Source organism: Oncorhynchus mykiss, chromosome 18 (assembly GCF_013265735.2).
Source record: "Oncorhynchus mykiss isolate Arlee chromosome 18, USDA_OmykA_1.1, whole genome shotgun sequence".
Taxonomy (NCBI): domain Eukaryota; kingdom Metazoa; phylum Chordata; class Actinopteri; order Salmoniformes; family Salmonidae; genus Oncorhynchus; species Oncorhynchus mykiss.
The window spans coordinates 37,689,463-37,709,111 of record NC_048582.1 but is presented as its reverse complement, the minus strand read 5'-3'; the positions used below and the strand labels follow the sequence as shown (position 1 = coordinate 37,709,111).

General features: G+C 52.8%; 1 protein-coding gene across 1 annotated transcript in view; it reads right to left on the bottom strand.

The window, feature by feature from the left end:
* Nucleotides 1-19,649, bottom strand: part of LOC110496810 (ephrin type-A receptor 7) — a 255,051-nt gene that overhangs the window by 11,730 nt on the left and 223,672 nt on the right. The window contains exon 11 of the mRNA XM_036952654.1: nt 2,511-2,696. Coding sequence (XP_036808549.1) covers nt 2,511-2,696 — 186 coding nt within the window. The remainder of the gene's footprint in view (nt 1-2,510; nt 2,697-19,649) is intronic.

The following is a 19,649-nucleotide window of genomic DNA, read 5'->3' as shown; positions in this document are numbered from 1 at the left end:
GTAGTTAGGAGAAAGGGAGAGAAGGGGAGCAAGTGGTTAGGAGAAAGGGAGAGAAGGGGAGCGAGTAGTCAGGAGAAAGGGAGAGAAGGGGAGCGAGTAGTCAGGAGAAAGGGAGGAAGCTGTGACTCCGCTAGTAACCAGGTGGTGTGTGCGTCAGACAGAGATGAGCATCGTAACATGGAAACTGAGGTCTTACACACACAGCCCCCTTGATGGCCGTGGCTGGGATTTAAGTGCCTCATAAATGGACACTATCAGTCCCCCTCAATCAAAGACAGACAGACTGGAGGAGAGGCAGGCAGGACTACACTATTACACGGCACCCTCACTCTGTTCGATCACATCATCCGTCTATGTTAGTATGCAAGACTAACATACAGAACTACTGCTTCACACTCCCCATCTAACTAACCGATCACTATCGCACCACACACACTGGCACACTATCGCCCCTCAATGAGTACGCTATGACATTTTCTATCCTGCTTCACTACAAGACACTCTACCTCTTCTACCAGATTAACTATCCTGCTGATCCCCCCCCCCCAACATACTACGCTACCGAGCACCCTACATGTCCCACCCCTCCCCTGGTGCCCCCTGCTGGACGCTTAGCTAGCAGCACGTCTCAGTCTCTCTAATGACCTTCCCTGCAGCGCTGCAGACCCTCAGATGGAGAGGGAGAGGAGGGAGGAGGCAGGAGAGAGGAGAGGGGGTGGGGGCTGACAGGTGGGCTGTGGGGGTGGAAGGGGTTGAATGGCGGGCTAGCGGGGGGTAAGCAATGCAATGCAGGTGATTTGCAATCTGAGGGTGGTGTGTGTGTGTGTGTGTGTGTGTGTGTGTGTTTGTGTGTTTGTGTGTGTTTGTGTGTGTGCTGTGTGTAAGTTTAATCGAGTGTGTGCACGCCCGCGTGTGAGGCGGTGTGGTGTGCGCGAAAGTGCGTTTCAGAATCCCGCTGTGTCTCTAGCACCAATTACCATATCCAGCACATCTGCTGCAGACTGTGTGTTCAGCCAGGCAGGCACTGCTCCCATCCAATCCCATCCCTCCCTGCCCTGGTTCTTCCTCACCTGACTCACACGCACCTTGCCCTTCTACAGTAGCCCTCTGAAACGCTCTAAACCTCTCCTCGCCTACCTTTCTCCGTCGACATTATACTTCATCCTCTCGCTTTCCCTCCCTCCCTTCCCTTGCTGGACCTCAACTGCTGTCTGTGTCACGTAGTTAATCGTATGAGGTTTGTGCGTTGAGTTTTGTGGTGGAGGAGATCTTTTTAGTTTGTCAGACAGGCACCCCCTTATTAAAGCATAGTAAATAGGAGCTAGGTGTACGGCGCAGTCGGAAAGTATTCAGACCCCTTGACCCCATTGTTTTCCCCCCCCTCATCAATCCACACACAATACCACATAATGACAATGTAACAATATTTTTACATTTATCAGTACTTTGTTGAAGCACCTTTGGCAGCGATTACAGCATCGAGTCTTGTTGGGTATGATACTACAAACTTGGCACACATGTATTTGGGGAATTTCTCCCATTTTTCTCTGCAGATCCTCTCAAGCTCTGTCAGGTTGGATGGGGAGCATCTCTGCACAGCTATTCTCAGGTCTCTCCAGAGATGTTTGATCGGATTTAAGTCCGGGCTCTGGCTGGGCCACTCAAGGGACATTCAGTGATTTGTCCCAAAGCCACTCCTGCGTTGTCTTGGCTGTGTGCTTAGGGTCGTTGTCCTGTTGGAAGGTGAACCTTCACCCCACAGCATGATGCTGCCACCTCCATACTTCACCGTAGGGTTGGTGCCAGGTTTTCGCCAGACGTGACACTTGGCATTCAGGCCAAAGAGTTCAATCTTGGTTTCATCAGACCAGAGAATCTTGTTTCTCATGGTCTGTGAGTCCTTTAGGTGCTTTTTGGCAAACTCCAAGTGGGCTGTCATGAGCCTTTTACTGAGGAGTGGCTTCTGTCTGGACACTCTACTCTAGGAAGTGTCTTGGTGGTTCTAAACTTCTTTGATTTAAGAAGGATGGAGGCCACTGTGTTCTAGGAGACCTTCAATGCTTTGACATGTTTTGGTACCCTTTCCCAGATCTGTGCCTCGATACAATCTTGTCTCGGGGCTCTACGGACAATTCCTTCGACCTCATGGCTTGGTTTTTGCTCTGATATGCACTGCCAACTGTGGGACCTGATATAGACAGGTGTGTACCTTTCCAAATCATGTCCAATCAAGTTGTAGAAACATCTCAAGCATGATCAACGGAAATAGGATGCACCTGAGCTCAGTTTTGAGTCTCATAGCAAAGGGCCCAAATACTAATCTTAATAAGATATTTACGTTTTTTATTTTTAATACATTCTAAAAACCTGTTTTCGAAATGTCATCAATTTTAGAATAAGGCTGTAACGTGACAAAATGTGGAAAAGGGGAAAGGGTCTGAATACTTTCCAAATGCAGTGTAAGTGCGTACAGGCTAGGGGTTCATTTGTGATTTAGGTAACTAGCTCACCGCTGGTGATGACCCCCTCTAGACGGACAATGTTGGAGTGGTCAAACTGTCCCAGTATCCCTGCCTCGCTGAGGAAGGAGCGCCTCTGTTTCTCTGAGCAGCCGGCCCTCAGTGCCTTGATGGCCACTGGAAGCTCCCGCTTACTGGGCAGCTTGAGACAGCCACGACACACCTCCCCAAAGTCACCTGCAGGTGGAGACACAGAGAGAGGGTTAGATAGTGGACTACAGTAATGGTTTACCAGAGAGAGTTGGGGGTGAGTGAGTGTTAGAGAGAGAGAGCAGAGGAAAGAGAGAGAGAGAGAGCAGAGGAAAGAGAGAGAGAGAGAGAGAGAGAGAGCGGAGGAGCGAGAGAGAGAGAGAGAGCGGAGGAGCGAGAGAGCGGAGGAGCGAGAGAGAGAGAGAGTGGAGGAGCGAGAGAGCGGAGGAGCGAGAGAGAGAGAGCGGAGGAGCGAGAGAGAGAGCGGAGGAGAGAGAGAGAGAGCGGAGGAGCGAGAGAGAGGAGGAGCGAGAGAGAGAGCGGAGGAGCGAGAGAGAGAGCGGAGGAGCGAGAGAGAGAGAGCGGAGGAGCGAGAGAGAGAGAGCGGAGGAGCGAGAGAGAGAGAGCGGAGGAGCGAGAGAGAGAGAGAGAGAGCGGAGGAGCGAGAGAGAGCGGAGGAGCGAGAGAGAGCAGAGGAGAGAGAGCGAGAGAGCGGAGGAGAGAGAGAGAGAGCGGAAGAGCGAGAGAGCGGAGGAGCGAGAGAGAGCGGAGGAGCGAGAGAGAGCGGAGGAGCGGAGGAGAGAGAGAGAGAGCGGAGGAGAGAGAGAGCGGAGGAGCGAGAGAGAGAGAGAGCGGAGGAGCGAGAGAGAGAGAGAGCGGAGGAGCGAGAGAGAGAGAGCGGAGGAGCGAGAGAGAGAGAGCGGAGGAGCGAGAGAGAGAGCGGAGGAGCGAGAGAGAGAGAGCGGAGGAGCGAGAGAGAGAGAGCGGAGGAGCGAGAGAGAGAGAGCGGAGGAGCGAGAGAGAGAGAGCGGAGGAGAGAGAGAGAGAGAGCGGAGGAGCGAGAGAGAGAGAGCGGAGGAGCGAGAGAGAGAGCGGAGGAGCGAGAGAGAGAGCGGAGGAGCGAGAGAGAGAGCGGGGGAGCGAGAGAGAGAGCGGAGGAGCGAGAGAGAGAGCGGAGGAGCGAGAGAGAGAGCGGAGGAGCGAGAGAGAGAGGAGGAGAGAGAGAGAGCGGAGGAGCGAGAGAGAGAGCGGAGGAGCGAGAGAGAGAGAGAACGGAGGAGCGAGAGAGAGAGCGGAGGAGCAAGAGAGAGAGAGCGGAGGAGCGAGAGAGAGAGAGCGGAGGAGCGAGAGAGAGCGGAGGAGCGAGAGAGAGAGCGGAGGAGCGAGAGAGAGAGAGAGAGAGAGCGGAGGAGCGAGAGAGAGAGAGAGAGCGGAGGAGCGAGAGAGAGAGAGAGCGGAGGAGCGAGAGAGAGAGAGCGGAGGAGCGAGAGAGAGAGAGCGGAGGAGCGAGAGAGAGAGCGCGGAGGAGCGAGAGAGAGAGCGCGGAGGAGCGAGAGAGAGAGAGCGGAGGAGAGAGAGAGAGAGAGAGAGCGGAGGAGCGAGAGAGAGAGCGGAGGAGCGAGAGAGAGCGGGGGAGCGAGAGAGAGCAGAGGAGCGAGAGAGAGAGAGCGGAGGAGCGAGAGAGAGAGCGGAGGAGCGAGAGCGGAGGAGCGAGAGAGAGCGGAGGAGCGAGAGAGAGAGCGGAGGAGAGAGAGAGAGAGCGGAGGAGAGAGAGAGAGAGCGGAGGAGCGAGAGAGAGAGAGAGAACGGAGGAGCGAGAGAGAGAGAGAGAACGGAGGAGCGAGAGAGAGCGGAGGAGCGAGAGAGAGAGAGAGCGGAGGAGCGAGAGAGAGAGAGCGGAGGAGCGAGAGAGAGAGAGCGGAGGAGCGAGAGAGAGAGAGCGGAGGAGCGAGAGAGAGAGAGAGCGGAGGAGCGAGAGAGAGAGAGAGCGGAGGAGCGAGAGAGAGAGAGAGCGGAGGAGCGAGAGAGAGGAGGAGCGAGAGAGAGAGAGGAGGAGCGAGAGAGAGCGAGAGAGAGAGAGCGGAGAAGCGAGAGAGAGAGAGCGGAGGAGCGAGAGAGAGCGGAGGAGCGAGAGAGAGCGGAGGAGCGAGAGAGAGCGGAGGAGCGAGAGAGAGAGAGAGCGGAGGAGCGAGAGAGAGAGAGAGAGAGAGCGGAGGAGCGAGAGAGAGAGAGAGCGGAGGAGCGAGAGAGAGAGAGAGCGGAGGAGCGAGAGAGAGAGAGAGCGGAGGAGCGAGAGAGAGAGAGAGAGCGGAGGAGCGAGAGAGAGAGAGAGAGAGCGGAGGAGCGAGAGAGAGAGAGAGAGAGCGGAGGAGCGAGAGAGAGCGGAGGAGCGAGAGAGAGAGAGAGCGGAGGAGCGAGAGAGAGAGAGAGCGGAGGAGCGAGAGAGAGAGAGAGCGGAGGAGCGAGAGAGAGAGAGAGCGGAGGAGCGAGAGAGAGAGAGAGCGGAGGAGCGAGAGAGAGAGAGAGCGGAGGAGCGAGAGAGAGAGAGAGCGGAGGAGCGAGAGAGAGAGCGCGGAGGAGCGAGAGAGAGAGAGGAGGAGCGAGAGAGAGAGAGGAGGAGCGAGAGAGAGAGAGTGGAGGAGCGAGAGAGAGAGAGAGGAGGAGCGAGAGAGAGAGAGGAGGAGCAAGAGAGAGAGCGGAGGAGCGAGAGAGAGAGAGAGCGGAGGAGCGAGAGAGAGAGAGAGAGCGGAGGAGCGAGAGAGAGAGAGCGCGGAGGAGCGAGAGAGAGAGAGGAGGAGCGAGAGAGAGAGAGAGGAGGAGCGAGAGAGAGAGAGGAGGAGCAAGAGAGAGAGCGGAGGAGCGAGAGAGAGAGAGAGCGGAGGAGCGAGAGAGAGAGAGAGCGGAGGAGCGAGAGAGAGAGAGAGAGCGGAGGAGCGAGAGAGAGAGCGGAGGAGCGAGAGAGAGAGAACGGAGGAGCGAGAGAGAGAGCGGAGGAGCGAGAGAGAGAGCGGAGGAGCGAGAGAGAGAGCGGAGGAGCGAGAGAGAGAGAGCGGAGGAGCGAGAGAGAGAGAGCGGAGGAGCGAGAGAGAGAGAGCGGAGGAGCGAGAGAGAGAGAGCGGAGGAGCGAGAGAGAGAGAGCGGAGGAGCGAGAGAGAGAGAGAGGAGGAGCGAGAGAGAGCGAGAGAGAGAGAGCGGAGGAGCGAGAGAGAGAGAGCGGAGGAGCGAGAGAGAGAGAGAGCGGAGGAGCGAGAGAGAGAGAGAGAGCGGAGGAGCGAGAGAGAGAGAGAGAGCGGAGGAGCGAGAGAGAGAGAGCGGAGGAGCGAGAGAGAGAGAGCGGAGGAGCGAGAGAGAGAGAGCGGAGGAGCGAGAGAGAGAGAGCGGAGGAGCGAGAGAGAGAGAGCGGAGGAGCGAGAGAGAGAGAGCGGAGGAGCGAGAGAGAGAGAGCGGAGGAGCGAGAGAGAGAGAGCGGAGGAGCGAGAGAGAGAGAGCGGAGGAGCGAGAGAGAGCAGAGGAGCGAGAGAGAGAGAGAGCGGAGGAGCGAGAGAGAGAGAGAGCGGAGGAGCGAGAGAGAGAGAGGAGGAGCAAGAGAGAGAGCGGAGGAGCGAGAGAGAGAGAGAGCGGAGGAGCGAGAGAGAGAGAGAGAGCGGAGGAGCGAGAGAGAGAGAGCGGAGGAGCGAGAGAGAGAGAGAGAGCGGAGGAGCGAGAGAGAGAGAGAGAGCGGAGGAGCGAGAGAGAGAGAGAGAGCGGAGGAGCGAGAGAGAGAGCGGAGGAGCGAGAGAGAGAGAGCGGAGGAGCGAGAGAGAGAGAACGGAGGAGCGAGAGAGAGAGAACGGAGGAGCGAGAGAGAGAGCGGAGGAGCGAGAGAGAGAGAGCGGAGGAGCGAGAGAGAGAGAGAGCGGAGGAGCGAGAGAGAGCGGAGGAGCGAGAGAGAGAGCGGAGGAGCGACAGAGAGAGCGGAGGAGCGAGAGAGAGAGCGGAGGAGCGAGAGAGAGAGCGGAAGAGCGAGAGAGAGAGCGGAGGAGCGAGAGAGAGAGCGGAGGAGCGAGAGAGAGAGCGGAGGAGCGAGAGAGAGAGAGAGAGCGGAGGAGCGAGAGAGAGCGGAGGAACGAGAGAGAGAGCGGAGGAGCGAGAGAGAGAGAGCGGAGGAGCGAGCGAGAGAGAGAGCGGAGGAGCGAGAGAGAGAGCGGAGGAGCGAGAGAGAGAGCGGAGGAGCGAGAGAGAGAGCGGAGGAGCGAGAGAGAGAGCGGAGGAGCGAGAGAGAGACCGGAGGAGACAAAGACAGGGCAAACAGAGAGGAGTGAAAATTGGCAAAGAAAAAGACAGAAGCACAAAGAAAGAGAATATGAGAGTATATGAAAGCCAAAGCACTGTCTCAGCGAGAGAGAGAGAGCGGAGGAGCGAGAGAGAGAGAACGGAGGAGCGAGAGAGAGAGAGAGCGGAGGAGCGAGAGAGAGAGAGAGAGCGGAGGAGCGAGAGAGAGAGAGAGAGCGGAGGAGCGAGAGAGAGAGAGCGGAGGAGCGAGAGAGAGAGAGCGGAGGAGCGAGAGAGAGAGCGGAGGAGCGAGAGAGAGAGCGGAGGAGCGAGAGAGAGAGCGGAGGAGTGAGAGAGAGAGCGGAGGAGCGAGAGAGAGAGCGGAGGAGCGAGAGAGAGAGAGCGGAGGAGCGAGAGAGAGAGAACGGAGGAGCGAGAGAGAGAGCGGAGGAGCGAGAGAGAGAGCGGAGGAGCGAGAGAGAGAGAGCGGAGGAGCAAGAGAGAGAGAGCGGAGGAGCGAGAGAGAGAGAGCGGAGGAGCGAGAGAGAGAGAGCGGAGGAGAGAGAGAGAGAGCGGAGGAGCGAGAGAGAGAGAGAGCGGAGGAGCGAGAGAGAGAGAGAGGAGGAGCGAGAGAGAGCGAGAGAGAGAGAGCGGAGGAGCGAGAGAGAGCGAGAGAGAGAGCGGAGGAGTGAGAGAGAGCAGAGGAGCGAGAGAGAGAGAGAGAGCAGAGGAGCGAGAGAGAGAGAGAGCGGAGGAGCGAGAGAGAGAGAGAGGAGGAGCAAGAGAGAGAGCGGAGGAGCGAGAGAGAGAGAGCGGAGGAGCGAGAGAGAGCGGAGGAGCGAGAGAGAGAGAGAGAAAGGAGGAGCGAGAGAGAGAGAGAGCGGAGGAGCGAGAGAGAGAGAGCGGAGGAGCGAGAGAGAGAGAGAGCGGAGGAGCGAGAGAGAGAGAGAGCGGAGGAGCGAGAGAGAGAGAGAGAGAGAGAGCGGAGGAGCGAGAGAGAGAGAGAGAGCGGAGGAGCGAGAGAGAGAGAGCGGAGGAGCGAGAGAGAGAGAGCGGAGGAGCGAGAGAGAGAGAACGGAGGAGCGAGAGAGAGAGAGCGGAGGAGCGAGAGAGAGAGAACGGAGGAGCGAGAGAGAGAGCGGAGGAGCGAGAGAGAGAGCGGAGGAGCGAGAGAGAGAGAGCGGAGGAGCGAGAGAGAGAGAGCGGAGGAGCGAGAGAGAGAGAGCGGAGGAGCGAGAACGGAGGAGAGAGAGAGAGAGAGAGAGCGGAGGAGAGAGAGAGAGAGCGGAGGAGCGAGAGAGAGAGAGAGCGGAGGAGCGAGAGAGAGAGAGAGGAGGAGCGAGAGAGAGCGAGAGAGAGAGAGCGGAGGAGCGAGAGAGAGCGAGAGAGAGAGAGCGGAGGAGTGAGAGAGAGCAGAGGAGCGAGAGAGAGAGAGAGCAGAGGAGCGAGAGAGAGAGAGAGCGGAGGAGCGAGAGAGAGAGAGAGGAGGAGCAAGAGAGAGAGCGGAGGAGCGAGAGAGAGAGAGCGGAGGAGCGAGAGAGAGCGGAGGATCGAGAGAGAGAGAGAGAGAAAGGAGGAGCGAGAGAGAGAGAGAGAGCGGAGGAGCGAGAGAGAGAGAGCGGAGGAGCGAGAGAGAGAGAGAGCGGAGGAGCGAGAGAGAGAGAGAGAGCGGAGGAGCGAGAGAGAGAGAGAGAGCGGAGGAGCGAGAGAGAGAGAGCGGAGGAGCGAGAGAGAGAGAACGGAGGAGCGAGAGAGAGAGAACGGAGGAGCGAGAGAGAGAGAACGGAGGAGCGAGAGAGAGAGAACGGAGGAGCGAGAGAGAGAGAGCGGAGGAGCGAGAGAGAGAGAGCGGAGGAGCGAGAGAGAGAGAGCGGAGGAGCGAGAGAGAGAGAGCGGAGGAGCGAGAGAGAGCGGAGGAGCGAGAGAGAGCGGAGGAGCGAGAGAGAGCGGAGGAGCGAAAGCGAGAGCGGAGGAGCGAGAGAGAGAGCGGAGGAGCGAGAGAGAGAGCGGAAGAGCGAGAGAGAGAGCGGAGGAGCGAGAGAGAGAGCGGAGGAGCGAGAGAGAGAGAGAGAGCGGAGGAGCGAGAGAGCGGAGGAACGAGAGAGAGAGCGGAGGAGCGAGAGAGAGAGAGCGGAGGAGCGAGCGAGAGAGAGAGCGGAGGAGCGAGAGAGAGAGAGAGCGGAGGAGCGAGAGAGAGCGGAGGAGCGAGAGAGAGAGCGGAGGAGCGAGAGAGAGAGCGGAGGAGCGAGAGAGAGAGCGGAGGAGCGAGAGAGAGAGCGGAGGAGCGAGAGAGAGAGCGGAGGAGCGAGAGAGAGAGCGGAGGAGCGAGAGAGAGAGCGGAGGAGCGAGAGAGAGAGCGGAGGAGCGAGAGAGAGACCGGAGGAGACAAAGACATGGCAAACAGAAAGGAGTGAAAATTGGCAAAGAAAAAGACAGAAGCACAAAGAAAGAGAATATGAGAGTATATGAAAGCCAAAGCACTGTCTCAGCGAGAGAGAGAGAGCGGAGGAGCGAGAGAGAGAGAGAGCGGAGGAGCGAGAGAGAGAGAGAGAGAGAGAGAGCGGAGGAGCGAGAGAGAGAGAGCGGAGGAGCGAGAGAGAGAGAACGGAGGAGCGAGAGAGAGAGATAGCGGAGGAGCGAGAGAGAGAGAGAGAGCGGAGGAGCGAGAGAGAGAGAGCGGAGGAGCGAGAGAGAGAGAGCGGAGGAGCGAGAGAGAGAGAGCGGAGGAGCGAGAGAGAGAGAGCGGAGGAGCGAGAGAGAGAGAGCGGAGGAGCGAGAGAGAGAGAACGGAGGAGCGAGAGAGAGAGAGAGAGAGAGCGGAGGAGCGAGAGAGAGAGAGCGGAGGAGCGAGAGAGAGAGAGAGGAGGAGCGAGAGAGAGCGAGAGAGAGAGAGCGGAGGAGCGAGAGAGAGCGAGAGAGAGAGAGCGGAGGAGTGAGAGAGAGCAGAGGAGCGAGAGAGAGAGAGAGAGCAGAGGAGCGAGAGAGAGAGAGAGCGGAGGAGCGAGAGAGAGAGAGAGGAGGAGCAAGAGAGAGAGCGGAGGAGCGAGAGAGAGAGAGCGGAGGAGCGAGAGAGAGCGGAGGAGCGAGAGAGAGAAAGGAGGAGCGAGAGAGAGAGAGAGAGCGGAGGAGCGAGAGAGAGAGAGCGGAGGAGCGAGAGAGAGAGAGAGCGGAGGAGCGAGAGAGAGAGAGAGCGGAGGAGCGAGAGAGAGAGAGAGCGGAGGAGCGAGAGAGAGAGAGCGGAGGAGCGAGAGAGAGAGAACGGAGGAGCGAGAGAGAGAGCGGAGGAGCGAGAGAGAGAGCGGAGGAGCGAGAGAGAGAGAGCGGAGGAGCGAGAGAGAGAGAGCGGAGGAGAGAGAGAGAGAGAGAGCGGAGGAGAGAGAGAGAGAGAGCGGAGGAGCGAGAGAGAGAGAGCGGAGGAGAGAGAGAGAGAGAGAGAGCGGAGGAGAGAGAGAGAGAGCGGAGGAGCGAGAGAGAGAGAGCGGAGGAGCGAGAGAGAGAGAGCGGAGGAGAGAGAGAGAGAGAGAGAGCGGAGGAGAGAGAGAGAGAGCGGAGGAGCGAGAGAGAGAGAGAGCGGAGGAGCGAGAGAGAGAGAGAGGAGGAGCGAGAGAGAGCGAGAGAGAGAGAGCGGAGGAGCGAGAGAGAGCGAGAGAGAGAGAGCGGAGGAGTGAGAGAGAGCAGAGGAGCGAGAGAGAGAGAGAGCAGAGGAGCGAGAGAGAGAGAGAGCGGAGGAGCGAGAGAGAGAGAGAGGAGGAGCAAGAGAGAGAGCGGAGGAGCGAGAGAGAGAGAGCGGAGGAGCGAGAGAGAGCGGAGGATCGAGAGAGAGAGAGAGAGAAAGGAGGAGCGAGAGAGAGAGAGAGAGCGGAGGAGCGAGAGAGAGAGAGCGGAGGAGCGAGAGAGAGAGAGAGCGGAGGAGCGAGAGAGAGAGAGAGAGCGGAGGAGCGAGAGAGAGAGAGAGAGCGGAGGAGCGAGAGAGAGAGAGCGGAGGAGCGAGAGAGAGAGAACGGAGGAGCGAGAGAGAGAGAACGGAGGAGCGAGAGAGAGAGCGGAGGAGCGAGAGAGAGAGAGCGGAGGAGCGAGAGAGAGAGAGCGGAGGAGCGAGAGAGAGAGAGCGGAGGAGCGAGAGAGAGAGAGCGGAGGAGCGAGAGAGAGCGGAGGAGCGAGAGAGAGCGGAGGAGCGAGAGAGAGCGAGAGAGAGAGAGCGGAGGAGTGAGAGAGAGCAGAGGAGCGAGAGAGAGAGAGAGAGCAGAGGAGCGAGAGAGAGAGAGAGCGGAGGAGCGAGAGAGAGAGAGAGGAGGAGCAAGAGAGAGAGCGGAGGAGCGAGAGAGAGAGAGCGGAGGAGCGAGAGAGAGCGGAGGAGCGAGAGAGAGAGAGAGAAAGGAGGAGCGAGAGAGAGAGAGAGAGCGGAGGAGCGAGAGAGAGAGAGCGGAGGAGCGAGAGAGAGAGAGAGCGGAGGAGCGAGAGAGAGAGAGAGCGGAGGAGCGAGAGAGAGAGAGAGAGAGCGGAGGAGCGAGAGAGAGAGAGAGAGCGGAGGAGCGAGAGAGAGAGAGCGGAGGAGCGAGAGAGAGAGAGCGGAGGAGCGAGAGAGAGAGAACGGAGGAGCGAGAGAGAGAGAGCGGAGGAGCGAGAGAGAGAGAACGGAGGAGCGAGAGAGAGAGCGGAGGAGCGAGAGAGAGAGCGGAGGAGCGAGAGAGAGAGAGCGGAGGAGCGAGAGAGAGAGAGCGGAGGAGCGAGAGAGAGAGAGCGGAGGAGCGAGAGAGAGAGAGCGGAGGAGAGAGAGAGAGAGAGAGAGCGGAGGAGAGAGAGAGAGAGCGGAGGAGCGAGAGAGAGAGAGAGCGGAGGAGCGAGAGAGAGAGAGAGGAGGAGCGAGAGAGAGCGAGAGAGAGAGAGCGGAGGAGCGAGAGAGAGCGAGAGAGAGAGAGCGGAGGATGAGAGAGAGCAGAGGAGCGAGAGAGAGAGAGAGCAGAGGAGCGAGAGAGAGAGAGAGCGGAGGAGCGAGAGAGAGAGAGAGGAGGAGCAAGAGAGAGAGCGGAGGAGCGAGAGAGAGAGAGCGGAGGAGCGAGAGAGAGCGGAGGATCGAGAGAGAGAGAGAGAGAAAGGAGGAGCGAGAGAGAGAGAGAGAGCGGAGGAGCGAGAGAGAGAGAGCGGAGGAGCGAGAGAGAGAGAGCGGAGGAGCGCGAGAGAGAGAGAGAGCGGAGGAGCGAGAGAGAGAGAGAGAGCGGAGGAGCGAGAGAGAGAGAGCGGAGGAGCGAGAGAGAGAGAACGGAGGAGCGAGAGAGAGAGAACGGAGGAGCGAGAGAGAGAGCGGAGGAGCCGAGAGAGAGAGAGCGGAGGAGCGAGAGAGAGAGAGCGGAGGAGCGAGAGAGAGAGAGCGGAGGAGCGAGAGAGAGAGAGCGGAGGAGCGAGAGAGAGCGGAGGAGCGAGAGAGAGCGGAGGAGCGAGAGAGAGCGGAGGAGCGAGAGAGAGAGCGGAGGAGCGAAAGCGAGAGCGGAGGAGCGAGAGAGAGAGCGGAGGAGCGAGAGAGAGAGCGGAAGAGCGAGAGAGAGAGCGGAGGAGCGAGAGAGAGAGCGGAGGAGCGAGAGAGAGAGAGAGAGCGGAGGAGCGAGAGAGCGGAGGAACGAGAGAGAGAGCGGAGGAGCGAGAGAGAGAGAGCGGAGGAGCGAGCGAGAGAGAGAGCGGAGGAGCGAGAGAGAGAGCGGAGGAGCGAGAGAGAGCGGAGGAGCGAGAGAGAGAGCGGAGGAGCGAGAGAGAGAGCGGAGGAGCGAGAGAGAGAGCGGAGGAGCGAGAGAGAGAGCGGAGGAGCGAGAGAGAGAGCGGAGGAGCGAGAGAGAGACCGGAGGAGACAAAGACAGGGCAAACAGAGAGGAGTGAAAATTGGCAAAGAAAAAGACAGAAGCACAAAGAAAGAGAATATGAGAGTATATGAAAGCCAAAGCACTGTCTCAGCGAGAGAGAGAGAGCGGAGGAGCGAGAGAGAGAGAGAGCGGAGGAGCGAGAGAGAGAGAGAGAGCGGAGGAGCGAGAGAGAGAGAGAGAGAGAGCGGAGGAGCGAGAGAGAGAGAGAGGAGGAGCGAGAGAGAGAGAGCGGAGGAGCGAGAGAGAGAGAACGGAGGAGCGAGAGAGAGAGAGAGCGGAGGAGCGAGAGAGAGAGAGAGAGCGGAGGAGCGAGAGAGAGAGAGAGAGCGGAGGAGCGAGAGAGAGAGAGCGGAGGAGCGAGAGAGAGAGAGCGGAGGAGCGAGAGAGAGAGAGCGGAGGAGCGAGAGAGAGAGAACGGAGGAGCGAGAGAGAGAGAGAGAGAGAGCGGAGGAGCGAGAGAGAGAGAGCGGAGGAGCGAGAGAGAGAGGAGGAGCGAGAGAGAGAGAGAGGAGGAGCGAGAGAGAGCGAGAGAGAGAGAGCGGAGGAGCGAGAGAGAGCGAGAGAGAGAGAGAGAGTTCCGGAGTTCCAAATTGAGCAGCTGCTGAAAAATGAGCTCCTGTATATATTGAGATTTAAATGGTTTTTTAGAGTGAAGTACATCGAAAAAATCAAAAGAAAACTGCAAGACTCAATAGAAGACAATAGAAGCAACAAACCAAAAAGACAGGATTTTGAAAAAAGTAACTATTTTTCATAAAATTATACAGTTATCTTAGCTAGCTGAATTGTTAGCTGAATTGTTTACATGTTGCTAAGCAGTTGCTAAGGACTCTCCTGGAAGAAGCTAGCTAGCTTACAAAGAATAACAAAAAAATATCTAGTTAACAGAAGAAAGGAAGACAAAATAAGGACAAAATAAGGACAGAAGAAAAAGGAAAAGAAAAAAGGACAACAAAGTGAAACAGTCCTCTGAAGAAACAAGAGAGCATTATACAAGAAACAGCACTTCTATTGCAACATTGTAGCCAACATCACCAGCGTTGCTATGGAAATTGTTTACCCACCAGACATCCAAACAGAGAAAGCTAAGAAAAGTTTCAAAGGTTTGTTGATGGGACAGAACCATGAATGCCTGTTTGCAGATCTTACCAGTTACAAAACAAGAGCAAATTTAATTTTTAATACCAATCGAGGGAACATATGGAAAAAGGTTATTTGCAACCATTTCCCTTTCTCAAAAAAGAGGGGCATCAGCCAAGGATGTCAGATCAGCATTTTTGAAGAAGCTGACCAGAGCAACACATATCAAACAGTAAACTTATATAATAATGGAACTGTATTGATACAAGGCAATGATTCAAGCCTCCAGGCTTTTGAGAATAGGTTTGCTACCCTAAAAGAAGACGCTGACATCATCTCAGAAAATGAGGAAAAAGTCAAGGAGGGAGATGGAGAAAAGCAGACCCCAATGGTCTCTGTGACCCAGCAGGAAGCCCTCAACGTCCCTTTACCTACCTCACCTGCAGCAGACAGAGTCAAGGACATGACAATTTCAATAAGAACACCTGCTACGCAACGTTTCCACAACACCCTCTCTCTAGTCGAAGCAGAGGTCATAGAACTCAGAGAGAACAAGCTTCAAGAGGAGGACACTGTCCAGAAACTCAAAGAAGAGATGAAACAGTTCAGGGAGGAGAGCAGAGCATCCATAGCTAAATTAGAAAGCAGAATGGACAAGCTGAGTCAGACAAATGATGACCTCAGAGACCATCTGAGCACAACAAGAAAGGAGCTCGAACAAAAAGAGAGGTACATTGACACCCTCAACCGGCAGAGAGTCATTGTGTCCTCTGCATCTAGAGAACATGTCCACCAGCTTGGTACAACACAAGCAGAACCTGAGACCAGCATGGCCTCCACTAGACAGCCGGATGACACTGCACCAGCCTACCAGTCTGCTCCAGCCCAGGTCAACCTAACAGCCTCTCAGTCTGCTCCAGCCCAGATCAACCTACCAGCCTCCCAGTCTGCTCCAGCCCAGGTCAGAATACCAGCCTCCCAGTCTGCTCCAGCCCAGGTTAACCTACCAGCCTCCCAGTCTGCTCCAGCCCAGGTCAACCTACCAGCCTCCCAGTCTGCTCCAGCCCAGGTCAGAATACCAGCCTCCCAGTCTGCTCCAGCCCAGGTTAACCTACCAGCCTCCCAGTCTACTCCAGCCCAGGTCAGAATACCAGCCTCCCAGTCTGCTCCACCCAGACAATCACCCACAACTGCAATTCTAATTGATTCAAATGGGAAGTTCTTAGTCCAGGAAAGATTATTCCCTAGACACCAGGTGTATAAATTCTGGTGTCCTACAACTGAGAGTGCAATGCAGCTACTCAGTCAGACCAGGATTGACACCCCTGACAACATCATCATCCACACTGGCACAAACGACCTTCATGCCAAAGGTGAAAATGTATCTGGGGCAGTGAGAAGAGTGGCAGAACGGGCACAGGCTATGTTCCCAACAACCAATATAGTTGTGTCCACCCTCCTACCAAGAAAAGACTTCCCAGAAAAGTTGATCGACAAAATAAATCAACAGATCACTGTGGACTGTGCCTCACTGCTCAACGTCAGAACGGCTCACCACCCCACTCTGACATGTCAACACTTATATGATAATATACATCTTGATCAGGACAGTATCAGAACCTTTGCCAAGGACCTAAAAGATGCAACACTTGGCAGGGACCCACACACCCATCACCCCAGCAACAAAGGTCCCCCGCCCCACCTTCTGAAACAACAGTACCTCCACCATCCCGAGGAGAAAAGAGCCAGACATGGCTTATTACAGCACAGCTCTACTAGACCAGGCCCAACACAGCACAGCTCTACTAGACCTGGCCCATCACAACACAGCTCTACTAGACCCGGCCCTTCACAACACAGCTCTACTAGACCCGGCCCATCCCAACACAGCTCTACTAGACCTGGCCCATCACAACACAGCTCTACTAGACCTGGCCCATCACAACAAAGCTCTATTAGACCCGGCCCATCACAACACAGCTCTACTAGACCCGGCCCATCACAACACAGCTCTACTAGACCCGGCCCATCACAACACAGCTCTACTAGACCCGGCCCATCACAACACAGCTCTACTAGACCTGTCCCATCACAACACAGCTCTACTAGACCCAGCCCATCACAACACAGCTCTGACCACTACTCCAGGGTCGGTCAGAACACTGCCCTTCAGGGAAGTAGACCACATGATGCAGTCCACACCATGTATCAATTAGATCGTCAGCCTACATATGCTGAGGTAACCTCTGGCAGAAGACCCCTAGAACAATCAGAGATAGGAGAGGTGCGCCAACTACTGCAACTAATATGCAGACTACTGAGCTAGACAGTCCCTTTAATTCACACACGGGCACGCACACACACACACACACACACACAAACACACAGGGTTGCAGATTGCACATAAAATAAGTACAGTGCAATCTTATTCCATTCTTATTAATTTGTTTACAAATATTCCTAAATGTATTGACACCGGTATTATAATAATTATTATATGTAATGGTGTGTGTGTGTGTGTGTGTGTGTGTGTGCTCGTGTGTGTGTATGTATGTATGTATGTGTGTATATGTGTATGTGCATGTGTGTGTGTGTATATATATATATATATATATATATATATATATATATATATATATATATATGTGTATATATATATATATATATATATATATATATATATATATATATGTGTATGTGTATGTATATATATATATGCATATATGTATGTGTGTGTGTGTGTATGTGTGTGTGTGTGTGTGTGTGTGTGTGTGTGTGTGTGTATGTATATATATGTATGTATGTGTATGTGTATGTGTATGTATATATGTATATGTATATGTATGTATATATATATATGTATATATGTATATATATATGTATGTATATATATATATGTATATATAGTATTTTTTTTTTTTTGTTTTTTTCGATGTACTTTACTCAAACCAGTGAATATCACTTATTATAAATGAGATCATTAACTATCAGCTCTTGGAATATCCAGGGCCTATACTCTTCACATTTTGGTTATAAAACAACTAATCCAGAATTGATTAAAAACATCAAGGGACAGGACATCATAATCCTACTGGAAACATGGTGTCGTGGAGACATAGATACTCAGTGTCCCTCAGGCTATAGAGAAAGTTTACTACCATCAATCAAACATAAAAATGTTAAACGGGGCCGAGACTCAGGTGGAATCATCATTTGGCATAAGCAGGACTTAGCACTGAATGAAATGAAAAAAGGTACCACTCACATTTGGCTAAAACTTAACAAAGGTACAATCTATTGTGACAATGATGTATACATATGTGCAGCTTATGCTCCTCCTTCAGATTCATCATATTATGATGATCAGTTTTTTGACAATCTCCAGACAGAAATCATTACATTTCAGGCGCAGGGTAAAGTGCTTCTTTGTGGAGATTTCAATGCAAGAACAGGTTCTGAGCCTGACTACACTGATGCGGGAGGTAACCACCACATATTTGGACACCCCTCCTTGTACAGTAGCCCTATTATAAATAATAGAAACAGTCCTGACCAAATACTGAACAAAAATGGAAAAGAGTTAGTACATCTCTGTCGAGCCTTAGGCCTGTACATGCTTAATGGTAGAATCAGAGGGGACTCTTTAGGTCAGTTTACTTACTGCTCAGCTCTTGGGACAAGTGTAGTCGATTATGCCATCACTGACATTGACCCCTCCTCCATTAGTGCATTCACTGTCAGACCACAGACACCATTGTCAGATCACAGTCAGATCAACGTGTTTCTGAAGAAATTAACCGGCAATATTCATTCAAAAAAACAGCCCAATAAACTTTACAACATAAACCAATCGTTCAGATGGGCTCCAAACAGTGCAGAGGCATTCATTGAAACATTGAACTCAAATGAAATGATGAACTCTATACAGTTTTTCAATAACTCACAGTACCAAAACAATAAAGATGGTGTCAATTCAGCTACCCAAAACATCAACTGCATATTCCAAAAAGCAGCATCGAAAGCAAATTTGAGAAAACCAAAGCAATGCAACATCAGAAGCAAAAATCAAAATGTTTCTGACAAATGGTTTGATAATGAATGTAAAACAATTAGAAAACACCTAAGACAAATGTCAAACAAAAAACATAAGCAGCAAAACAACCCAGAGCTACGATATGAATACTTTGAAACTCTGAAACAGTATAAACAAACACTGAAATGCAAGAAATTGAATTATACCAACAAGACACTTGATGAAATTGAAAACGCAATTGACCAAAATCAGTTCTGGGACATGTGGAACAATTTAAGCACAACAAAGCCACAAGAATTAGCCATACAAGATGTAGGAATTTGGAAAACTTACTTTGATAATCTATACAAAAACATCCCACAAAAAGACTTAAACCAGAACCAATTAGAAATTAAAGAAAAATTGAACATCCTGGAATCAGTCATTAAAAACAACCAAAATCCATTAGATTACCCAATAACCCAACAAGAACTAAATGAAAAGCTAAAATCTATTAAATCAAAAAAGGCTTGTGGTGTAGACAACATCAGAAATGAAATGCTGAAAAACAGCACACCTGAGTTGCAAAATGCTGTGCTTAAATTGTTCAACATGGTTTTAACTTCTGGCTGCTTCCCTGATGTCTGGAACCAGGGGCTCATCTCCCCTATCCACAAAAGTGGAGACAAATCAGACCCCAATAATTACAGGGGAATTTGCGTCAACAGTAACTTGGGAAAGATTTTCTGTAGCATTTTGAATTCAAGAATTCAAACCTTTCTTCAAGAAAAAAATGTAATAAGTAAATGTCAAATTGGCTTTCTCCCTAACCATCGCACTACTGACCATATATACACCTTACACACACTAATTAATAAACACGTCCACCAAAAAAAAGAGGGCAAAATCTTTGCTTGCTTTATTGACTTTAAAAAAGCATTTGATTCGATTTGGCACGAAGGGCTATTCTACAAAATTCTACAAAGTGGGCTTGGTGGTAAGGTGTATGACTTAATAAAATGTATGTACACAGAAAACAAGTGTGCAATAAAAATCAAAAACCAAAGAACAGAATTTTTTTCACAATGTCGAGGTGTGAGACAAGGCTGCAATTTGAGTCCAAATCTTTTCAACATTTATATCAATGAATTAGCAGACATGTTGGACCAATCTCCAGCCCCAGGACTCACACTATTTGACACAGAGGTGAAATACCTGCTATATGCTGATGACTTGGTACTTCTATCACCAACCAAAGAAGGTCTTCAACAAAACATTAATATTCTGGAGCAATATTGCCATAATTGGGCCCTGGCAGTAAATTTCCAAAAAACTAAAATCATGATTTTCCAAAAAAAACCCAGATGTCAGAAACAAAAATGTAAATTCACCCTGAACAACACCTTAATTGAACACACAAAAAATTACACCTACCTTGGTCTGACCATATCTGCATCGGGAAACTTTAATATGGCAGTGAAGGCACTCAAAGAAAAAGCCCGCAGAGCAATGTATGCAATAAAAATGAAATTATTCAAAATCAACATCCCAATTAGAATTTGGACTAAAATATTTGACAGTGTAATCCTACCAATAGCACTTTATGGAAGTGAGGTTTGGGGGCCACTCAATAAACTGGATTTTAAAATGTGGGACAAACATCCAATTGAAACCCTACATGCAGAATTCTGTCGGAAAATTCTACAAGTCCAGAGAAATACACCAACTAATGCATGTAGGGCAGAATTGGGCCGTTTTCCAGTAATAATGAAAATACAGAAAAGATCATTAAAATTTTGGCTACATCTAAATTCAAGTCCAAATTCGAGTCTGCAATTTAAAGCACTTCAAGCCCAAGAGCTGAGCCCAGAAACGAGCCCTCTCAGTCAGCTGGTGTTGGACCTCACCAATCAAGCTGACACCAGCACTGCTTCAAAAGAAAGAATTCCAATAAACAAAATCATG